Source organism: Eleutherodactylus coqui, chromosome 8, assembly GCF_035609145.1.
Source record: "Eleutherodactylus coqui strain aEleCoq1 chromosome 8, aEleCoq1.hap1, whole genome shotgun sequence".
Lineage (NCBI taxonomy): Eukaryota > Metazoa > Chordata > Amphibia > Anura > Eleutherodactylidae > Eleutherodactylus > Eleutherodactylus coqui.
In genome coordinates, this window is record NC_089844.1 from 110448389 (window position 1) to 110472410 (window position 24022).

Here is a 24022-nt window from a genome sequence, read left to right on the forward strand (position 1 = left end):
AATAAAAAAAAAATAAACCAAAAGGCATAAAGGCAAACATTTTATCCAACAGAAAAAACATAACATAAACCTAAAACACTGCAAATATATTTAGCAGATATGCACAACATAATTAAAGAACACATTTTGAACCATGTTACAAAGAAAAGACTAGTACTCAGAAAATGTAAGGAATTAAGCAAAAAGAGAAAAGGATCAAACAAGACTTTTCATTGAACAATAGAAATACATTAAAGGCACCGCCCACTTTGTATTATTTTCCAGTCATAAGCAAGTGAAAATAGGCAAACATAGACTGATAAAGAAGTTAGAACAGACAGTGCAGAATACTTTCCCAAACTGCTTATATGTGGAACGCAAGGAAAGGAAGAACATGTTGATTTTTTTTTAATCTTCCGAAATCTCTTCTCAAATGGAAAAACTCTTAATGTCTTGTCTTTTTTGCTGAAAGTTTTTCTCACCGTATTATACTGTAGTAATAGTCCATTTTTTAACATCTGCGAACTTTCCATCAATAAGAAAGGCTCCATTCCCTTTTTTATGTAACAGTCTTATTGAGGTTCTTGACCAGTTGTTTTTTTGCTTCTTATAGATGGAAAGGCCTTGGTTCCAATGGATTTTCACAGATGTGCAAAGAGATGTTAATGAAAATAATCATTCTCATAACATTTTTCCCTTTTTTTAGTTTTCTTTTTTACAAAAATATTGGCCCCTGTAACTTTGACTTAAGCATGTCCTCTTCAGCAAATAAGAACAACCATGTTAATTTTTGCAGAGATGAAGGCTCTGTTGTGCTACTCCATATCATAAAACTGAAATTTCTAGTTCTTTATTTTAGAAAAGCATAGGCAAAAGTATTTTTCTTAACCTTCATTGTGAAGTAAAAAATGGAGTCCCTAATTGCTTTCCTCTACTGTATTGCTGGACACGAAAAACCCAATCTGCTCTTCATGATCTTCAGCATACAAGGACCTCCATTTCTATACCCTCAATGGTGTTTGATTCCAATAGGGTGAGCTTTGTATATCTCAGACAGTTACTTCTGTTTTGCTGTTTGTTACAAAGTATGGCTGTGGAGGAACATAGTGCTGATTTTGCGATGGCATCTGTTCATTTACTGACTCCACCGGGCAATGCTTCTTTGTTGCATAGGCCTGCCTCCGCAGGGAATGCTCGGAGTGGTCCCAGGTTTTGTAGTCAGGATTGTACGATGAAGCCAATGGATGATTATGTAGTTTACTGACTTTGGATTTTTGTCCATTTAATTTTAGTGTGCCACCTAATGTACCTCCACTAAGAGTACCACCTAGTGTACCTCCACCAAGGTTTCCACCAATACTTCCACCCACTGAGCCACTAAGTGTACCACCCATTGAGCCACTAAGAGTGCCTCCCATTGACCCACCAAGAGTGCCACCTAGAGTGCCACCCATTGTACCACTAAGAGTGGTACTGTCAGGACTGTAAGATCTTTCTTGCTCCACACGGACGGGATGTAAAGGAAGGCTTCCCTTTGCTGCAAGTTCTGCAAGGTGTCTCCTTTTTGAATAGAAGTCTTCATTTCCCTTTTCCGCTGTATAAAAATGGAAGGATATTTGATTAGAATATAATAATGGTTTATGTTTAACAAAGAAACAAATGAAAAAAAATGTTACATGTCAAATATAGTAGATATTGTGATGTAGATCGGAAAATGAGCATCAGAAACTTGCTTTTTTACAAATACAGGTCTGTTCAACCAATAACCATATTAAGTGAAGGCTCTACTTTATGGGGGTCTATACTTACCTGAATTTCATACATTCCCATTAAATAAACTAGTGGAGGCCATGTATTTATGACTTATAGAAGTACATTCGTGTATGCATAGCAATATAAAGCTATATTTCTGCATCATTGTAATAACTCCAGTTGGGCACTAGATGGCAAAACTTGACTTTACCCACAGCTGTCACCTTTGCTAGATGCTGATGGTGTCTTCCAGTACTCAGAAACCTTCAGGATTTGCAGTAGAGATGAATAGTTTACCAATGGACAGTTAAATGAACAAATACATAAAGCACATATCAACATCAATAGGAAACAGAAATATAAGACTAGGATCTTATTAAGAGATGACAGGAACAGAATGGTGATAGTACTCGAATAATGTTGAAATGATGATGATGATAGATAAATAACAACCTGACAAATTTAATCCTAACTTCAGCTCTCCCTGAATTTTTCACTAATCTATTTCTGATACAGACCATAACACCAGAAATCACTGTCCCCGAGTAACACCTTATATATGCCTAATGGAATCCCTATCTAAAACACAATCCCTGACAACAATAAGAGAGCACTAGGATCCAAAGACAGGAAAACCAAACTGAACAAGAAGCGAGACAAGGCAGATACAGACAGGGAAAAGCAAACAAGCTACATAGCTAGAAGCAAGGACTAGACAAGGCATAACCATACAAACAGTACTACACTTACAAGAACAAGCTAGATTAGAACAAGATGCTTGAAGTATACAAGCAATCTGAAGACTAGGCTAGGAATAATTGTACTAGAAGCAAAAAAGGAATACTCGATTTAAATGCACATGACATATGCTATACCCAGCAACACACTGCAAAAGTAATTCAATCAGAAACTCCTATCCAAATGAGCTTGGGATGCATGTGATCAGCAAATCCAACTAATGCTTGAGTTGTGCAACTGTTGCATAGCAACTGCTCCAACAACAAATGAAAAGGCAAGAAATGGTGTTACAGCAGAATTCATTAGCAAGTATAAATTAAAGATTCACTTTCACTGTGAGTCTACAGTCAATTTTTTACTTCCTTTATAATTTTGACCTCATTTTAAGTACTGAAATGTTGTCCCATTCACTTCGATGGCAAAAATGATGTAGTGCTTGAAGCAACTGCTATGGAAAGTACAGACATCTGAGTATGAACAAGGTTGCAGGGAGATGTAAACATTGAAGACACTGTAGCACTTGCACAAGTTCCACAACCCTTTTAAATATCTGAATGGTGTGGGTGCCAGGACCCTAGCCTGAAGACAAGCCATCAATTTTTAACACCCAAACAAACCCTTTAGCAAGATCCTCCCTCGCACAGCTGTTACTTGTTTAATGACTTGGTCTCTCACACAACATGGTGTTCTGCACTGCATTATATCTTCAATCCCTCTGCCCTGTTTCCTGCTCTCAGAGGAACCAAAGAACAGCATTAAAGATACTCACACTACCAGGCCACGTGCCATAATATGTGAGAGATCAGGTCATCAAACAAGTAATATCTGTGCAAGGAAGGTGCTCATTACAGCAGTATTAACAGGGCAGTGAGACTCTGTATCATGCTACCATTAAAAGGAATCTGTCACCTGCATATAGCCCTATAAGCTAAGCTTAAGGTCTGAAAGTAGGTGACCAGTAGAGCCCACGGATGTACGTTTTAAACTTACCTTCCTAGTCATTTCCCCGCTGACAGCACTGGAAGCCTCTGCTCAATGCTTTGAGCAGCGTTGCTGAGTAGTCTGCCCATTATAACATTGGAACAAGCAGCGGCTTTCAGCACTGAGTGATGGGGAAGGTAAGTATAGCGCTTACATCCATGGACGCTACAGGTCACCTGCTTTCAGGGCTAAAAGTAGGTGACAGATTCCTTTTAAAGGGTACTTTTTCGCTGAATTTTAAGCAGATGTGTGGAAAGCAGCTCCTTGTTTCGTGTTTCAGTGTGCCTGTTACCATTGTGAAGCTAAGTCAGAACTTTTGTAGGTGGCTTAAATTTCATGAAATATGACATTTTAGTACAGATGAGATATTACAAAGTTGTATCTATTCAACTGCACTAATGATTTATTTAAAAAACACAATTATAATGAAAGGTACAGTATAGTGCAGTGTACTTTAGATGTATATCATGTGGGATACAAAAGGTAGCTTCAGCCATTCTAGTAGGTCACACCTATGAGAATGCAACTAAGTAAGGTTTCTTTCACACTGCGCCTTTGTCTCCTCCCCTGCTCTCTGTCTTGGGGTTCTGTGTCTCCTGATAAAAACAGCATTGAGATGGCAGCCTGGATGAAACTATAGCCTTTATTCTGTGAAATAGAGAACATTTTGGGCCCAGTTCACAAGGTTTTCATCCCTTTCCAGTGATTTTAGAAGGATCTAGGGTTCAGTTTTTATGCTACTTTTTGGCATGTGAAATGGAACCCCGAGACGAAGAACCAGGGCAAAGGCAGAGGCCAATGTGTAGTATGAAACTCACCGAACTCTGATATTCTCTTACACTATTTAATTAAACATGGACTTGAATAATGATTACCAATAGAGATGAGCGAGCACCAAAATGCTCGGGTTCTTGTTACTCGAGTCGAACTTTCAGTGATGCTCGAGAGTTCGTTTCGAGTAACGAACCCCATTGAAGTCAATGGGTGACTCGAGCATTTTTGTATATCGCCGATGCTCGCTAACGTTTTCATTTGTGAAAACCTGGGAAATTCAAAAAAGTGATGGGAACGACACAGAAACGGATAGGGCAGGCGAGGGGCTACATGTAGGGCTGCATCTCAAGTTCCCAGGTCCCACTATTAAGCCACAATAGTGGCAAGAGTGAGACCCCCCCCCCACACTGTCAGCATAAAGATCGTTCTCCTCTGCCACAGCTGTGGCAGAGAAGAACGATGTTAGCCCATTGAATTCAATGGAGCCGGCAATACAGCTGACTCCATTGAAAGCAATGGGCTGCCGGCGATCGCAGGATGAATTGTCGGGAAGGGGTTAAATATATAAGCCCTTCCCTGCAATTCATCCAGAAATGTGTAAAAATAAAAAATATATATATACTCACCTGGTCCCGGCAGACGGAGTTCAGCGCGGCCAGCGGCAGTCCTCCTGAACTGCTCTGAACAGCTGTGAGTAGTATTCAGCAGCCGGGGATTTAAAATCCCCGCCTGCTGAATGAGCTGCCTCTAATTGGTCACAGCCTGACCAATCAGAGGCAGATTCCACTGCTTTCAATGGAGTCGGCTGTATTGCCGGCTCCAGATAAATAGTAAACCAGCAGCAGATGCTGCTGGTTTACTATTTATCTGAAGCAAGTATATTGGATGTGAGGTCCACGTCCGAACGCAGCTTTGCATCTAACACGCAGGTACAGCTCTAGTGAGTATACTTATTTCTCCTATTGTGGAAGTGCCGCAACAGCCTGCTTTTTATCTTGAACTGTATTGCCGGCTCCATTGAATTCAATGGTCAGTGCTCGTTTAATCGAAACGAGTACCGCGTGGTGCTCGTCTCGAGTAACGAGCATCTCGAGCACCCTAATACTCGAACGAGCATCAAGCTCGGACGAGTATGCTCGCTCATCTCTAATTACCAACCACTTGACCTTTTTCTGTCAGATATATTGCATTGCTATCTAATGACTCTGTATGTAAAATATGGAACTTGTCATAAAAATAGCACTGGCCTGTTGTGAGTGATATTGTTCCTAATTAGTGTTAAGTGAACCAAACCAGTAGAATTCTGTTGTGGATCGAACTTTACAAAAAGTTCAGTTTGGCAGCAATCCAGTATTATACAGGGCTTTCATGGCTTTTAGACAGTCTTATATATATCCATTTTAGGGGTTTTGATGAACTTTTGGTTTAGTTCAAACTAATTTAAACCAAACTGAACTTTTTGAAAAAGTTCAGCAAACTGACTGAACCACACTTTTTAAAGGTTCGCTCATCACTATTCCTGATGATTTGACAAATGGTAGATGTCCTAGTAGTTTTGTTGTAATCTGCTTGCTGTGGTGCAAAATGACATTAATACATCTCTTGACTGTGACAAACTGCCATTGGAAAGTTGAGGATACTTCTCTTGTTACTGAATGGAGCAGAAATACAGTATTTTAGGATAATGTGACATCTTTGTTACACTGTTTTAACACCAACTCTGGCCAATCTGGAGATTTCCTAATGACTTAAATAAGTTGACCCATGAAATGAATAAGACGGAAGTAGTGGAGCAATTTTTTCCTTAAAGGATGGCATCGTTTCCAAAGAGATAAGAAGATCAGTACTGCCAACAAGTTGGCTGAGTGCTGCCAGCTTAGGAACGCTGTCCTCAATAGGGGTGGAGCATGAAAGCAATAAAAAAGTATGAAAAGGCTGAGACTGGGTGCCAGTAAGCCTCTTCATCAGATATAATTGGTGCATGAACAGCTCAGCTGGGGTTGCTTAGCTGTGCACAGGTGAGGAGGCAAATACCTGAGGAAGAGGCTTGCTAACCTTGAAATACATTATACTTACTGATTGTTTCATAAATAAAACTGAGGAATCAGGTTAAATATTAGAACTTTGATCTTTGTGTTCTGCAATTAGAGGGTTTCTATGCTCTTTCATCATGAAAATAACTTATCAGCTATCCAAAGGATCGGTGGTACAGATGTAGGGAATTTGACACTTTAAGCATTAAATACACCATGGCACAGAAGTTATTCTTGTATTTTTAAAATAGCTTTTCAATGGCTTTTGAATTGATGCATTAAGATGAGATGACTTATTGCAGCAAGTAATTAGCATTGGCTTAAATGTTGCTACATCTGTAAGTAGCTGATTAGTCGGGGTTCAATCATTGCAACTCTCCACCAACCATAAGAATGGAGGTTGCAAGGACAACTTCCACTCCATTTATTTATATGGGACTGCTGGAGATAGCCAAATACAAGCTCTTAACTATCTCTGAAATGAATGAATGTGACCTTCAGTGCATATTGTCGGTGTACTATTACCGGTACTTCCAGCTCCTTTCATTATAAGATTTTAATGATAAACCAAATACTTATACACATAGCATTAGAGTTCCTCATCTACAGCCTGCTAGCATGTGGCTCACCAGATGTTGGCACTACAATCGCGGCAGCTGACAAAGAAGTAAATTGATCTGAGTAGCAATAGACATACAAAAAATACTGCTGTTTCTGGAAGAAAGCAGCCACAATATTATCAAGCAACCCTTTCAATAAAAAATACATGCAATATATAGTACTGCACCCTCTTATGTGGTAAAAACATTATGCTTCCTTAGCCACCAGATTCCATTTAGGGGTGCAATATAGTTACTTACAACTCAAAAAATGCACAAGTACTTGACATTTAACATATTCATGTTATCATGATACGCCAGTCATGTAAACGACTACTATATTTGTATGCTATTCTATGCCTATACAGCGACATACGTTGCAAAATCCTCCCGAAATGCATTAGAAGCACAGTGGGAATGCAGCCTAACCCTAACAAATTTTTCATGCGGGTGATAGGATCACAAGTGTTTCCCATTGATTTCAAAATGTTTTGAGAAACATTGCATCACACTGACATCTACATCGCACAGCATGTGAGTGTCATGCAATGTCTTATAAGGCCCCATTGAAAACATTGGGCGAGGCGTTCTGAGGAACGCCTGAAGATAGAACATGCTGCCATTTTTTTCCCTCGCAGTGATGCTGGTAGGAAAAAGATTGCTTGTGTGAATGAATCCATTCAGAGGAATGGTTTTCATATCCGTGCGAGTTTTGTGCACATCAAACTCGTGCTAGAATATTGTTTGTGTGATATCCTAGGATGGATATGCACTGCTCTGTTTTACTCCCTTCTTTTAAGGGATGTGGATTTAAGAAGAGTGCTGACAGTCAGGACTCTTACGGAGTAAGATAATTGACACTTGACCCCTACGTGTTACTTTTTTTCCCATCTTTTTATTATTATTTTTAATCTTTCTTCAATCACAAGATATACACCCCGGTATCACAGCACTATGGAGAGCAATGACCCATATTATTTTAATTAAAGCTGATTTAATACATACTTTGTAAAATTATCTTTGTTTCTCTGAAATTCAAACTGCAAAATAATCCATTGCTGAACTGTTGTATGTACACTGAATGGCTACTTTATTAGACACACCCATGTATTAGCGTGTTGGACAAACAGGGTCGGTGCTGAGCCAAGAAAGTGCAACGCTTTTCAGAGCTGATCTTGCTCCAGCTCCGAAATGCGTTGCACTTTATTGGCTCAGAACCGACCCTGGTTTGGGTCTACATTCGTTTGTCTGCTAATAAACAAGCTGTAATTGTAAACCTCCAGGACCTGTTCTGGTTTATGGAGGACGAACCTGGATTTAGGGGAGTCCCATTTTTACACAGGGCTCCTCAATGAAATAAGTTTTACTATCCTTACTAATAATTGATCCATAGTCTCTCAGTCATCCAAACTGCTGTGGGGTTCTTTCTACCTTATTCTATTGTGTTTACAAGTGAGGTCATCTTCACCTACAGGCTACCCCGCAGGCTCTCCCTATGGATTAGAAATCCCGCTCCTTTGGATAAATCTATAAAGGCTTCCAGGACTAATGGTGTGGACGACTGTCATCTGATGGGTGTTCCACACAAGGTAAGTCCCACCTTATACATTCTTCTATATCTATATACCACCTTACAGCAACCTTCTCTTTAGAACCTCCTTGATTGGAGCTCTAATCCGTTGATCTATATATTGTTTTTCCATTTTATAAGGTGCGACCTCCAGACATCTGATGTCCTGTATGTTGTCAAGTGGGTGATATCTGACATATTCCTTTTATATCAATTTGGTGTCTGACGCTCTTTCACTTGCTCCTGTCTATCTACATATGCATGCATGAGGTTCTGAGTGGAGTTTCCCTTTGTCTGTGAGGTGTGCAGACTTTAGGTGTTTACACTGATTTGTTTAGTGTATATCTAAAGGTGTGGACTACACTGGGTATGAACAATGACTTGTTCTGTGTGATGTCCCCTTTATGTTGCAGTCAGTTGTTGTGAACAGGGCTGTGTTCTGTGTATGTCTGTAGATGTGGACTACATTAGGTGTGAACAAGTTCCTTTTGTTATGTGTATGTCTGTAGGTGTTGACTGCACTAAGTATTTATTGTCTTGTTTCAGTGTGTATGTTGTATTTGCCTTGTTTGGAGTTTCTGCCTGTTACCATCTAGGGTGAGCCAGCCCCTTACTTTCCAGCACGGGGCCATCCCTACTGGGACGATCGCCCCGCTTGTACGCAGGGTTCCCTTTTTTTGTGGTTTTAGTTATCTTGTTAGAGTAGGGACTCCCAAGACAAAGAGGACCCTTGAGGTGGGCTTGAGAGCTTATGTATTTTGGCCAAAATACAAACCAATACCTTGTACTTACTTATAGACATTTTCACCTGTCTGGCACATTAGTAAGTATTTTTGCATCTGTTGTTTTTGTGGTTGTTTGTATGCACATTCAGTTTATGTATGTTGTTGGTGTCCATTCGAGTGCATATTCTTTCCAGCCCTTATTTGGGTTGTGTTCATGTAGGTCATTGTTCCCATGGCCTGCATGGATGTAAATATGTCCTTTCATTTGATGTCTTTCATTGATCACACATTCTCAAAATACTCTCCACACTGTTGCACAACAAAACCCCACAAAGTTGACAGTTTTTGAAATACTGACCCCAGGTAGTCTAGCAATGGTGACCATTGCTAATTGGAAGTTGTTCAGATTGCTTGATTTTCTCATTCGACTCTGGAAACTTGGATGAGTTGATTTTATGTTGCACTCCGGGGTCACATGTCAAATTTCCCCACAGGAAAGCTCGTGAAAGGGCAAGAGTCTCCAATAAAGTGACCATTCAGTGTATATTGTATATTTACTCTTAATGAGTGTAGTCTGGGAACAGGAAAGTAAAGAGCTTTCTGGAATATTTTGTTTTCCCCCAGCAATTGTACAACCTAACAGCAGAATAATAAGCTGCTGTTTATCTGCCTCCCACTTCTTTTACATTTTATCCTCAATGTAACTTATACAAAAAACGTGTTCTTGCACTGAGAGATTGCATAATGTTGGTTCTTTCCAGACATTATTTAGCATGTTTGTCCACCCACAGGCTTTTGAAAAGTATAATATTTTATTATTGCAGAAAATGTTACCTTTATCCTTCTGCTGGAGATGGAAAATACACGTTTCCTAAGGGACCTATCACATGGGACAGAATAAACCGCACGACACACCGCAAGCCGGGGTAAATTCCACACCAGAACCCATAAGCTTCCTGTGGATTTTGCTGCGCAATTAAAAATAGCTTAAAACCTGGCTGCAATTTCGCATCAAAATCCACAGCTTCGCACGGTGATTATGTGTGGTTTTGCTCGTGATTCATGTTTAGCCTAATGAGTATGCTCTTTTTCCAGTGTAATTGCTCAGTGTGTTGCGCATTTCTGCGTATCATTGCACGTGCATTTGCAAACCTTCCATTGACTTTAATGGGGACCCTTGGTGCGCAAATATGCACAAAAATAGAACAGGTTCTGTTTTTTTTGTGTGAATCAGAATTGCGTGCTTAAAAAAGGGAAATGTGGATGAACCCATTGAAATCAATGGGTTCTATCAGAGATGAGCGAACCTACTGGGCCACGCCCCTTTTTCGCCCAAGCGCCGCGATTTTCGAGTACTTCCGTACTCGGGCGAAAAGATTCGGGGGGCGCCGTGGGTGAGGGGGGGTTGCAGCGGGGAGTGGGGGGAGAGGGAGAGAGACAGGGCTCCCCCCGTTCCGCCTCGCCTCCCCCCGCCCCCCGGTGCCCCGCGAATCTTTTCACCCGAGTATGGAAAAACTCAAAAATCGCGGTGCTCGATCGAGTAATTACTCGAAACGAGTACGTTCGCTCATCTCTAGGTTCTATTCATTGCAACACTGCGTGCAAATACACCCGTGCGAAGGAGCCCTTAGATCTGCATATGCTGATGTGGAATTCTGCAGCTGCTGATTTGGCTGCACCTGTGGTGTAATTCCGTCCCGTGTGATAAGGTTTCCATCTGTCATTACTCCGTAGTTTTTTCTGCATAAAAATTATTGTGAATCCCTGCAAAGTTTGTGAAGAATTTTGATGGCTTTCAGTTAGTATGTTCCTATAGTTCGTAGGGATTTACAGACCTTTCATAACAAGAATCATGAGAATTTTATTTATTCATTTCTACAAAAAACATCCATCAAGATCAGAATGTGCGGAACTCATACTGTCAACAAGAAGCTAGAACAAAGCATCAGCCGTGTCCGTGAAATGTAAAATCCAGCATGTTCAACTATATATTTGTGTTACTTTTATCTAGCTTTTGTAGAAACAGGGGTAAGAATCCAAATGTTCTTGCACAAAGACAATGATTGGAGCAAAGCCCCCATTAAGGCCTCTTTCACACGAGCATATATCAGCCGCCGTTTTCATGGCCGGCTGATATACGCTACGGTCTGAAGCATTGGATTCCAATGCATCAGATCACATGGCCGTATTTCCGCAGTGTAAAAGCGCCCGGTCGGGCCAATATAGCGCCAAGCACTTTCATGCAGGCCCGCAAAGATAGTCCTGGAACTATCTTCCCGTCCAGATTACGTGGGCATAGACTCCTATGGGAGCCAATGAAAGCGTCCGGAGAAGAGAGGTGAGAGGGAGTTTAGCAGCATGACTGCTAAACTCCCTCCCTCTTCTCTCCTCCTCTCACCTCCCCTCCGCCTGTTTGCAATGGGAGGGTGCAGGATGAGGTGCGGAGGTAAGCTCCGCCCCGCCCCATTGCTGGCTGCGGACAAGGGGCAGGGAGGGGACAGGAGCTTTGCTCTGCCCTGTCCCATCCCCTCCCATTACACACAGCTGGACTTGAGAAGAGAGGTGGTGAGCCGGCGAGGGGGAGGGAGGGGAGGCCCAACGGCATTGCGGGCTCGGCGTGCATGCGCCGGGACCCTGCTGTCTAAACGAGCGCACAAACATTAGATTTGTGCGCTCGTTCACTCGTTTTTACGGCGCCTACGGCCATGGGAAAGAGCCCTTAAGGGGATAGCAACATTGAACCATCCTTTTTCTTGATAGAAGGGTCAACCAACGATAAGCCGATTGCTGGTTATCCTGTCATACAGCAATTAGCTATAAACTGCAGGGCACTCTGGTAGCAAATGTTCAATCCCCTTGCAGCGCCACCGCAGGAGAAATAAAATATTACATTGGCGAGCTGCCCATGCAATTCATGGACAGGCTGCTCTCTACAGAGATAGATGCTCTTTGTAGCTGCTCTTCCATCAGTTAGCTGGAGTAAAGTCCCAAATGGAAGACCAGCTTCAAACAATCTAGAAGCCTCTAATAGTTTAATTGGAAATAGGTTTTCTGTGTTGGACAATTTCTTTAAAGGGGTTGATAGCAGAAATTGACAGCAGAAAAAGCCCACATGGTCTTATATGATCTCCTTTTTATTTCCCTCTTAGGATAGATCTATGCTTATCCCAAACAGCTAAATCAGTTTATTGCTGATTTTCCAACCACGTCTGCTGGAAGTTTATTCCAAGCATCGACTACTCTTTCAGTAAAACAGTATTTCCTGACATTGTGTCAGATTTTTCTCTCTACTAATTTCAGATTGTGCCCCCTTATGCTAGTGTTTAGCTTCCTAATAAAAACACTTCCCTGTTGAATATTATTTATACTTTCAACATATGTACAGCCCCCCCCCTCCCCAACTCTTCCTTCTCTCCTCCAGACTATACAAATTAAATTCCTTAAGTCTTTCCTGATAACTTTTGTTCTTGAGACCTCCCACCCTTTTTGTCTTTGGACTTGTTCTATTTTATCAATGTCTTTCTGTAGGTGAGGTCTCCAGAACTGAGCTCAGTATTCCAGATGTGATATCACCAGAGCTCTGTACAACAGGATCACAATCTCCCTCTTTCTACTGGTAATACCTCTAGCTATGCAGCCGAGCATCCTATTTGCTTTCTTTGCTGACTGACTGCAATGTGGATTCATTTTGAGGCTGTCAGAAATCAGAACCCCTAAATCCTCCTCTTCTGAAGTCCTGGATCACACAGAACAGCCAATATGATACTCTCTAATGATTTCTTCTCCCCCACTGCATTATTTTATATTTGGAAACATTGAACTGCAGTTTTCCCTGCTTTAACCATTTATCTAGTAAAGGTACATGCACACGGAAATTTTTTTTGTCCGATATTCGAACCGAAAAATTGGTCCAAAAATCGGACAGAAAGAGCATGTATTGATTTGAGTCTGTGTCTGCGCATGAACTTTCTAACTCAGATGGAAAGTCTGAGTAAAAAAAATCAGAGCAGAGCATGTCCTCTTCTTGTCCGTGTACATGTGTGAGATCCTATACATCGAACAGCACAACAACGAAATATCCGTGTGCTGTCTGATCCAAGTTGCGCTCAAGAATTTTGGGTGCAACTTTTTTTTCTCAATCCATGTGTGTAGAGTAAGGCAAATTTTTTCTCCATGTTCAAGACTCCATTTTGGATAATTCCTACTTATAACAAGGGTCCCTTAACAATAAGTAGATCATAAAGTGTCCCCCTACTGGGACCCTCAGTGATCAGCTGTATCCTGTGAGGAAACTTGGCAATATGTTTTTGGTTTCTCTGCAGCGTCACCACAGGGGAAATTTAGCATTACACAATATCTATTCAAATCAGTGGATTATTTGTGTAATGCAGGAAAGGTCAGGTCCTACAGAGTGAAAGTCAGTCTTTGTAAATCATTCTGCATTCTTGCCAAGATATGTGGATCCTGAAAAGAGGAGCCTACTCTATAGAATTCTCTAAACAAGTATATGAAAATGGGTATTCTAAACTCTACAGCCGCTTTAAGTCATACCTTTAAATAGACTGTAAATGGGCATTTATTACCTATCTCCATATTTTAGGCTTCTGCTACATAGGGCTATACAGATGTAAATGTGTTTCTGGAGCGTGGCATGAATGCAGCACTGGAACATGGCTCACACAGTGTTCTGCCAGCCTGTACCAGCCCATGGAGTATACTGTGTACTCGTTACACCAGGGAACTCAAGTTATGTATTTCATTAGTATTAATGTTTCATTTATGCGATTGCTTTAATTACCATGCATGTCATTTAGATTCTGTACAGTGCCATAGGGAATGTTGGCGCTACCTAATTCATTATTATAGCATCAGATATCCTGTATACAGCAAGAAATGTCAGACTTTGCCAGTTAGAAGATCAAACTTCTGCTCACCTCATCTCAATTCCATTTGCTTGCTCAAAGAAATTGGTGTGCAGTCAATAAAGAAGTTGCATATATGCCATTAAGACACCAACCAAAGATTCTATGGGATACATGTGAGACAGAGGCCCCAGCTCAGATGACCTTATTTTATATGGTAGGCCTATCTCTCTCTTTAGGTGCAGACCTAGCCAACTTCCATAAGCACCACAATGTTATAAAATAAGTCAGGAAAGTACTAAATATCTGTCTGGAATGATTTAGTGATCCTGCACTGAGCAGGGGGTTGGACCTGATGACTCTGGAGGTCCTGTCCAACTCTACCATTCTTTGATTCTAATAAGTCATGCCCCTTTAACCTTCCTTGAGCTCACTTCAGGACTTGTGGCTATACTCCACAAAAGTTACACAGGATCCAAGTTTGTAGTATTCAATAAAACAATTAAGCAATGTGGATTGTTTGCAATTTTCCTGCCACATCGGTGCTCACATACAGACATCATGCAGAAAATGGCAACACAGCCCATTCATTTAGAACCTGTCACGAGTTTTCGTGCTTAAACACATAGTTGTGCATATGGCCGTCAGAAACCACCCTTATGCTACCAGAACCATGGGCAGCATAAAATCTCATCAGGTATGCACATTGCAGTCATTTATGTTTTACTCTAAACCACTGAGAACAGGATGAAGAGTCATCAAAGAGACCTGTCAATATAGTCAGTCTACATCAGGAGAAGCTGTTGGGGAGCTGCCCTATTGACTATTCTCCCTATTCCTGGCAGCATTCTAAACTACAAAGCTCAAAAAAATTGAGGGAACACTTTGCTCACAAACTGGTCATGGCTGACGATGTTACAAGCAGTATAACATTCATCGGGGCATCTCCAGACTCCTTCACATCTGTCACATATGTTCTGGTATTCTTTGGTGTGTGTCAATCGAACTGCTGGGCTTTGAGCACAGATCCCACTGCAGGATGTTGGGCCCTGATGCCACTCTTATGGAGTCTTTTTCTTACTGTTTGGTCAGAAATATGTAGACCAGTAGTCCATTGGAGTTCATTATTTAGGGCTCTTGGAATGTTTCTCCTATTTATACTTGCATAAAAGAGCAGATGGCAGGCCCGATGCTGGGTTGATGACCTTCTATGGCCCTTTTGAGCTCTTCTCATGTAACAGACTGTGCCCTGGATTTGCTCCATGTTTTTGAGACTGTGCTGAAGACACAGCAAACCTTCTTGTGATGGCATGTAGGGATATGCCATTCTAGAAGAGCAGGGCTACCTGTGCAAACTGACTAGGCTGCAGGTACCACTTCACATTGCCAGTAGTAATAAGGACCCTAGAAAAACTAGAGAAAAATCAGTCAAGGATGAAGAGAGAGTAATTGTCTGTGGCCAGTACCTGCAGGACTATTTCTTTTTTAGGAGTTGTCTGGCTGTTGCCTCTCCAGTCACCTCTTGTCACTTTTATTTGTACCAAAGTAGGTGAAATTGAGTCAGAATTGCTTATGCTTTTTAACTGGACAGATTGATAACCCTGAAGTGTAAGTGATTTGGGGTTATACTGTGATGCACAAAAAGGGGTTATCCGGGGAACATAGTCTTGTTCAAAAGCTTCTTCAGCCTGCAGTAGTAAAATAACAGATATCATATGTACCCTTTCCCGATGCTGCAATCTCACTGCCTCTCCGGTACCCACGGGTCATGTCCTGGTACAGGGAGCTGGTGATGACGTCGGCGACAAAAAAGTCTTGTGACTGATGCAGTCAATCACTGGCTCCCTTCAGCCAGTGAGTAGCTGTGATGTTCATGTTACCCAGTGTCAGGTTGTCATCACTCCACTCCAGAAAGTGAAGTTCAGCATGAACCAGAGAGCCAGCGAGATGGCAGTGGTGGTGGAGCGTGGAAGGGTGAGTATGAATTCTGTTAGTTTACTACTTCAAGAAGTTTTTGACCAATACTATTCAGCTCAAGGTTTGGATAAATAAAACTATTGACAGATTCGCTTTGATTGGAGAAGTGTTGTAGTTCTATGCAGAACGGGTGGATGAGAGCACCGATGTGTAAGGAAAAAAAACCTTAAGTATTTTCAGTTTCAGTAGAAGTCCCAGAGGCAAGACCCCTTTGATCATAACATTACTCTATATTAATGATTCTGTATAGAACATTCTAATACAGGAATACCTCTTTAAGAAACCATATAGATTTGTAGCACAATATACATTATTATTTTTTTTGTTTCTTTTCATATATATTAAACTTATTCGTAGAAGAACCCCCAAAACCTCTCGAAAGTACCCTGAAACATAAAACTTTTGTTTTAAAAACCAGCTGCCCATTTACATTCTTGCTGGCTTTATTTCCCTCAGATTGCCTTTTACCTGTGGAAAGTTGATACCTTTCATAGTAAAAACAAGCGCCTGAAATGCTCATTTAACTTAAACACATGGCCCATTGTTTTACTATACTAGTTTATGCTTATTTGTTTGGGCTATACAATGTTTGTCTGAAATCCTACAACATAACGTATGTTTGTGCAGACTATGTTGCTTGAGTGTGCTAGCTGACGTGTTCTGTTGTGTGCATGCACATATGCTCGAATGTATGCAGCCCATGTACTCACCATGGTGGGTTAACAGAAGAACAAATGATTGAAGACAAATTGCTATATCTTCCAGAATATGAAATGCGATTTCTGCTGATTTGCATAACAAATGTTTGAAAAAGGAGAATGTCACACTCTTATGAAAGCTGTCTGAAAGAAAATCTGTTGCTTATAGCAGCCAATCACAGCACAGCTCTTATTTTACATTTTCAGATGTTCTTTTAGACAGTTTCCATAAGAGTGTGGCGCCGGGCTACTTTTCCATGGCCCACTCTGTATTAAACGCGGAGAAACACAAAGTCATGCGGAGAAATATATTGGTTTGAAATTTGATACATTGCTATTATACCAACCAAAATGTCATTATTCTGGGGATAAGATATGTCTTTAATATTGGTAATTTATATAATCTTACAGGAAATTAATAAAAGTGGTCAGAACTCAAGGCACAGTAGAGAGTTGTGAGCCACTGGTTGAAGAGCACTGCCGTATACTGTAGATTAGTGTTATGTGATACACTCAAATGCTCTTTTACATAGCAACTAAAGAAAACACTGGAGAAGTTAAAGGGGTTGTCAACCCCCCCCCGTTCGGCGCGAGACAACCCCGATGCAGGGACGTAAAAAAAAAAACCGCTCAGCGCTTACCTTAATCCCCGCGCTCCGGTGACTTCTATACTTACCGGTGAAGATGGCCCCCGGGATCCTCTTCCTCCGTGGACCGCAGCTCTTCTGTGCGGTCCATTGCCGATTCCAGCCTCCTGATTGGCTGGAATCGGCACGTGACGGGGCGGAGCTACACTGAGCTACACGGAGCCCCATTGAAGAAAGCAGAAGACCCGGACTGCGCAAGCGCGGCTAATTTGGCCATCGGAGGCCGAAAATTAGTCGGCACCATGGAGACGAGGACGCCAGCAACTGAGCAGGTAAGTATAAAACTTTTGATAACTTCTGTATGGCTCATAATTAATGCACAATGTACATTACAAAGTGCATTAATATGGCCATACAGAAGTGTATAGACCCACTTGCTGCCGCGGGACAACCCCTTTAATTGCTAAAGGTCTCTTCTACCTTCGCAACAAACCTTTTGCTACAATATATTAATTTAAATATTCTACTGTCTTGTGTATGCAATTCCTTTGGGGAAGATTTATTAATCAAAATATACCAGAAATATAGAGCCAGCTGTCTTCTTTACCAAGCGCCGGACGTAGGTAAACTTCCTCCCCCTCCCTTTTTTTCAGCTCCCACAGGAGTCTAAGGAAGCCTCCAGTGTTTTTCGTCAAAAGATAGGTCAAGATCTATCTTTTGACGCAGCGTGAAAAATCGGTGACTGAAAACAGTTTTCAATTTGACAATTTAACAGTGCAATTTTTTCACGTGCCAGAAAACCTCCCATGTGAATGAATGCATTGGAATCCAAGGCTTCACAGGGTCACGATGTTCAGATGACGTTTCATCGCTTCAAAATAACCATGTAAAAAAGCTTGTGTGAATGAGGCCTTACTTTGATAAATCCAGTGTCTCTCTAGACTGTCTTGTCTAAATTTATGCTGTCTAAATTAGACAAGATTTGTACATCTGTTCTTTATATCTCCATGTTATAGACTCGAAACAAGTCCTGTGCAGCCTGATTGTCAGGGTGTGGATGGCAGATGGTTGTGAATCTGGGGCGGCGTCGCGGACCATGTGATGCTCTATATCAGGACTTGTTCATTTTCTGTCCGCACTGGTCAGCAGGGAGTTAACTGCTCTGTTAAGTGCTTACGTGACTGTTGGGTTAGTTGGCTGCTCAGCCAGGATTGTTTTAAACCAGCTCTTCTGAACAGAAGGTGCTGGTAAAGGTACCTTTACAAGGGGTGATTATTGCCCGAACGATGGCTGGAAATAGCCATTTTGCGCATTAGTTGTCTCATGTACACATGGTCATTTATTAATTTCATAATCAATTTTAGAGCAGTTGGAACTCCTAATTCCTTGCATAGTCTTGGGAGTTTTAGATTAAAATTCTGTCTGCTATGACCTACAACTAAGTGGAGCTTAGGACCTTACAGCATACTGTTATACACTGAAATCAATACAAAAAGAGTATGCAGTAAGCGTCTAAGCTCCCTCTAGTGGTGTCTTGAGACAGATAGAATTTAGGCTAGTTTCAGATAAGTATATTACGGGCACATTTTTGTACCAATAATACAAACAAGCATCTTGGCTCAACCGCAGGGTTAATAACTAGAGATGAGCGAACGTACTCGGATAGGCACTACTCGTCCGAGTAATGTGCCTTATCCGAGTACCGCTGTACTCGTGCTGTAAGATTCGGGACGCGCTGCGGAGCGGGGAGCTGCAGGGGAGAGCGGGGAGGAACGGAGGGGAGATCTTTCTCTCCTTCTCTCCCGGCCGCTCTGCCCCGCTCCCCGCTGCGACTCACCTGTCAGCAGCGGAGCGCCCCGAATCTTTCAGCACGAACACAGCGGTACTCGGATAAGGCACATTACTCGGACGAGTAGTGCCTATCCGAGTACGTTCGCTCATCTCTATTAATAACCCAAACCTACGGCATCATAGATCTCTATGATATTGTAAGTCCAGGTCGGTGGACCCATGTTTAATCCAAGTTAATTGGAGTTTTGTATCAGACAGATAGAGCTACGACCGCTATAAAGGTTTATTAAAGGGAACCTGTCATCACAATTTAGCCCCCTAAATCTCCATCCACCTGGCACTAATCTATTATGGTGGCAGGTTCAGTGAAACAAGGTGTACTGGCATCAGTATCATCTGCACACTGCACATATGTTTCAGGACACTGGAGGAGGTTTGTGATAATGTAAACTGATTTCCTTATCATCTTTTAATAGCCATTATAAACCACCTCCAGAAGAATGGTGGAGAAGAATGCAGGTTTTCCATTATTGGTCCTCCATTATACTACCATCAACCAAGGTAGAGATGAGTCGTTTGGAGGCCATATGTAAATTTTGCCCCATACATCCAGGCACCCTGTCTCACTTCTGTAATATTTTGAATGGAACGTTACAAGATTCCAAGCTTCCCTTTATGTTCCAATAGGAGTCAGAGTTATGTTACTCCCTATCATTAGACCGTTGGCACCACTGCTGTGAGACTTTAAGCAAAAATAGCTGGCAAGTCTCTTTGACAAAGACATCCTTAAAGATGTTACACAGAGCTCATCTGGTACCTGAGAGGCTAAATGCTACCTCTCCAGAGATCTCAAATTTATGTTTTCGAGGCTGTGATGACATAGGCTCTCATTACCACATCTGCTCGTCATGTTCAACAGCACAGGCTTTTTGGAGCAGGGTCTCCCATAGGGGTGCCGGAGGGCAGATGGTTTGTGCCAGAGACTTTGCGTCTCAGGGTCATTGAAGAGTGTCACTCATCTGTGCTCGCAGGTCATCCGGGAGTTCAGGGGACTCTGGATCTTTGTTCCAGACACTACTGGTGGCCAGGCATGTCTTGGGAGATTGGCGACTTTGTTAAAGGATGCTCTGTCTGTGCACACAGTAAAAGCCGTCATCGTCCAGAGGGGTCTTTGAGACTGTTACCGCTGCCGTCTCATCTGTGGTCACATTTATCGGTAGATTTTATTACCGATCTACCTGAGTCTCAGAAATTCACCACGATCCTGGTTGTTGTGGACTGCTTCTCAGAAATGGCTCATTTCGTGGCACTAAAGAAATTACCTACCGCAATAGAATTTTCCAAGATTTTTGTAAAAGAAATAATTTGTCTACATGGGGTTCCTGAAAACATTGTATTTGATCATAGGGTTCAGTTTGTTGCGCAATTCCTGCGAGCCTTCTGTAGAAACCTGGGAACGTCGCTTTCCTTCTCGTCAGCATTCCACCCGCAAACTAATGGTCAGACGGAGCAGAAGAACCAGGAATTGGTGCAATATTTGCGGTTGTTTGCTAGCAAAAAGGCCCATCAGTGGGCAGAATTCCTGCTGCTGGTAGAGATTGCGCTAAACAACCATACTTGATCTTCCACTGGGGTGTCTCCATTCCGTTGCGTATATGGTCAGCATCCCCGCTTCTTTAGAGCTATTTCTACTCCGTCTGCCTCTCCTGCAGCTAATGTCGCCACAGATGCGCTGCAGGGAGTATGGAGAGAGGTACAGAAGAATCTGGAAGCAACGGGAGCTCGTATGCAGTTGTGTAGTGGGAAGAGTCTGTCAGTATCCAAACCTTACAGGATGGGACAGAAGGTATATTTGTCTTCTAGAAATCTCAAATTGAAGGTTCCGTTCTTGTAACTGGCGCCGCGTTACGTGGGTCCCCTTGTCATTACGCGGGTAGTAAATCCGCTGGCTTATGAACTTGAATTGCCAGCTACTTGGAGAGTACATAGGGTTTTTCACAAGTCGTTATTTAAACCTTTTGTCCCTTTGGTGAAGTTGTGGCCCTATTGACAGTATGTTGGGTACAATCATGTATTAAAGGCATATATTTAATTGTAAGAAAATTCCTTACTTCCTAATTAATATAATTTAACTAAAGTAATTCTCTATTTGGACTTAATTTTTATGTAATCAAATACATTTGACAATGGAATTCCTCTATGAATATACAATGGAGTCTCTTTTATGTTGAGGCTCGTTTATTACAATGAATAAAATAAAACTCAGTAAACTCAATCTCTTCTTTTAAAAATACTTTTTAGTGAATTTCCATATATTGCTTTCTAAAAATGTTGAATTAGAATCCATGCTTATTTGACTTGTGTGTTTTCAGTGAACAGTATTGGTTTTGTTCTTTTTTCCCCCATGGGCTTTTGGAACAGGTGACATATGCCCAGAGGACCTGAGTTACAAAGTCTGACTGAAATACAAGGATAGATGCTTTAGTTTTGAGCTGGCATGCTTTCATACTTTGTCTAATGCATATGAATGAGCCACAGTCAATATTAATAAACAAGTAGGAATTAAGTATACTACATGCACCCCCTTTTCCCATTCAAAGTAGTTTATCCAATGTTAAATATTATATTTATTTGTTACCTTATGCAAAAAAATATTTTTTAATCAAAATCATTTATAAAAAATGCTCCATAGATATTGTTGCTACATACTTGCTAATAGTGCCTCTGGTGTTCTTTTGATTTCCTTTCAGAACATTCACCTAAATTGTTCAGTGGCAATCTTATACTCAGTAGTTCAGTTCCATTACCCATAACCTCTTCTGCAATGGGAGGTCAAATGAGACCTTCTATTGTGCAAGCCTGACAGTAAATATTAGTGCACTAAAAATGTATTCTTCTTACTTTGATTTGCAAATCAACAAACGGAGTAGTCTTCCCGTCTAATGCAAAATGCATCGGGATGACTATTGAATGTTGAAAATATTGTAACTTCAAATCATCTTTATTGAAAACTATTAATTGATCCCAACTGATATTCTCAAGAAAACCAAGAATATACTGTAAATAATACAAGTAAAATAAGATCATCAGAAGCAATACATGGTATGTAGTATAGATATATAAATACATGTAGCGCAGGCAGTATGTGTAGAACAGGTATAGAGAAGTACAGTACATGCAGTAGAGATAGAGTAGTATAGTACATATAGCACAGGTCCAGAGCAGTACACTACATGTGGTAGAGAGAGAAAGCAATACAGTATGTGCAATAGAGATAGAAAGTAGTATAGTACATATAGCACAGGTTGGGAGCAGTACTGTACATGTAGTAAAGATAGGAAGCAGTACAGTACGTGCAATAGAGATAGAAAGTAGTATAGTATGTATAGCACAGGTCGATAGCCAAACAGTACATGAAGAACATGTAGAAAGCAGTACAGTGCATATAGCACAGGTAAAGAGTAATACAGTACATAAACAGTTACAGAGCAATGCAGTATATATCGCACAGCTAAAGAGCAGAATAATGCATGTTGCACAGGTAGAGAGCAGTACAGTAACTGTAGCAGAGATAGAGAGTTGTACAGTCATATAGCACAGGTAGAGAGTAGTACAGTTCATGAACAGGTATAAAACAGTACAGTACATATAGTACAGGTAGAGCGCAATACTGCACATGGAGCACAGGTAGAGAGCAGTACACTACATATAGTATAGGTAGAGAGTAGTACACTACAGGTAGCACAAGTAGAGAGCAATATAGTACATGTAGTATAGGTAGAGAGCAGAACCATACAGTTAGCACAAGTAGAAAGCAATATAGTACATGTAGTATGGGTAGAGAACAACACAGGTAGCACAAGTAGAGAGACATGTAGTACATGTAGTATAGGTAGAGAGATAAAGAGCAGAACAACACAGGTAGCACAAGTAGAGAGCAATATAGTACATGTAGTATAGGTAGAGAGCAGAACAATAAATGTAGCACATGCAGAGAGCAGTACAGTACATACAGTACAGGTAGAGAGCAGAAAAGTACATGCAGTAGAGAGAGAGAGAGAGAGAGAGAGAGAGAGAGTAGTACAGCACATGCAGAGAACAATACAGTACAACATAGTACAGGTAGAGAGCAGGACAGTATACAGTGCTGTGCAAATATTTTAGGCAGGTGTGGGAAAATAATAAAGTAAAAATTAGAGATGAGCGAGTATACTCGCTAAGGCTAACTACTCGAGCGAGTAGTGCCTTAGCCGAGTATCCTCCCACTCGTCTCTAAAGATTCGGGGGCTGGCGGGGGGTGGGGAGCGGCGAGGGAGAGCGGGGAGGAATGGAGGGGAGATCGCTCTCTCCCTCTCTTCCCCCCGCTTCCCCCTGCTCACCGCCGCAACTCACCTGTCACCGGCGCCGGCAGCCGAATCTTTACAGACAAGCAGGAAGTTATTCGGCTAAGGCACTACTCGCTCAAGTAATGTGCCTTAGCGAGTATACTCGCTCATCTCTAGTAAGAATGCTTTCAAAATTAGAAGTTTTTGTTTATTTTTGTCAACTAACAAAGTGCATTTTGAATGAACAAAGGAGGAATCTAATGCAAATAAATACTTGGTGTGACCACCCTTTGTCTTCAAAACAGCACCAGTTCTTCTAGATACACTTGCACAAAGTTGTAGGATTGTAGTCAGGTATATGATTAACCAATTATACCAAACAGGTGATAATGATTATTTTCCTATGTAGGGTGTAATACAGTCACTAATTGAAATGGAAACAGCTGTGTAGCAGGCTTAAAACTAGGCGAGGAACAACTAAACTCCACCACAAAGGTGAGGTTATGGAAGACAGTTTCATGTCACAGGTCATACACCATGGCAAGCCTGGGCACAGCAACCAGACACAAGGTAGTTATACTGCATCAGCAAGGTCTCAAGATTTCAAAGCAGGCTGGGGTTTGAAGATGTG

The 24022-nt window shown here is 41.4% G+C and overlaps 1 protein-coding gene across 1 annotated transcript in view; it reads right to left on the reverse strand.

Annotated features, from left to right (window-relative positions):
• Nucleotides 1–1028: 1028 nt before the first annotated feature.
• SHISA9 (shisa family member 9) overlaps nt 1029–24022 on the reverse strand; it is a 336715-nt gene continuing 313721 nt past the window's right edge. Inside the window, exons 4-5 of the mRNA XM_066577485.1 lie at nt 1454–1573; nt 1029–1279 (exon numbers count right to left, since the gene is read on the reverse strand). Coding sequence (XP_066433582.1) covers nt 1029–1279; nt 1454–1573 — 371 coding nt within the window. The remainder of the gene's footprint in view (nt 1280–1453; nt 1574–24022) is intronic.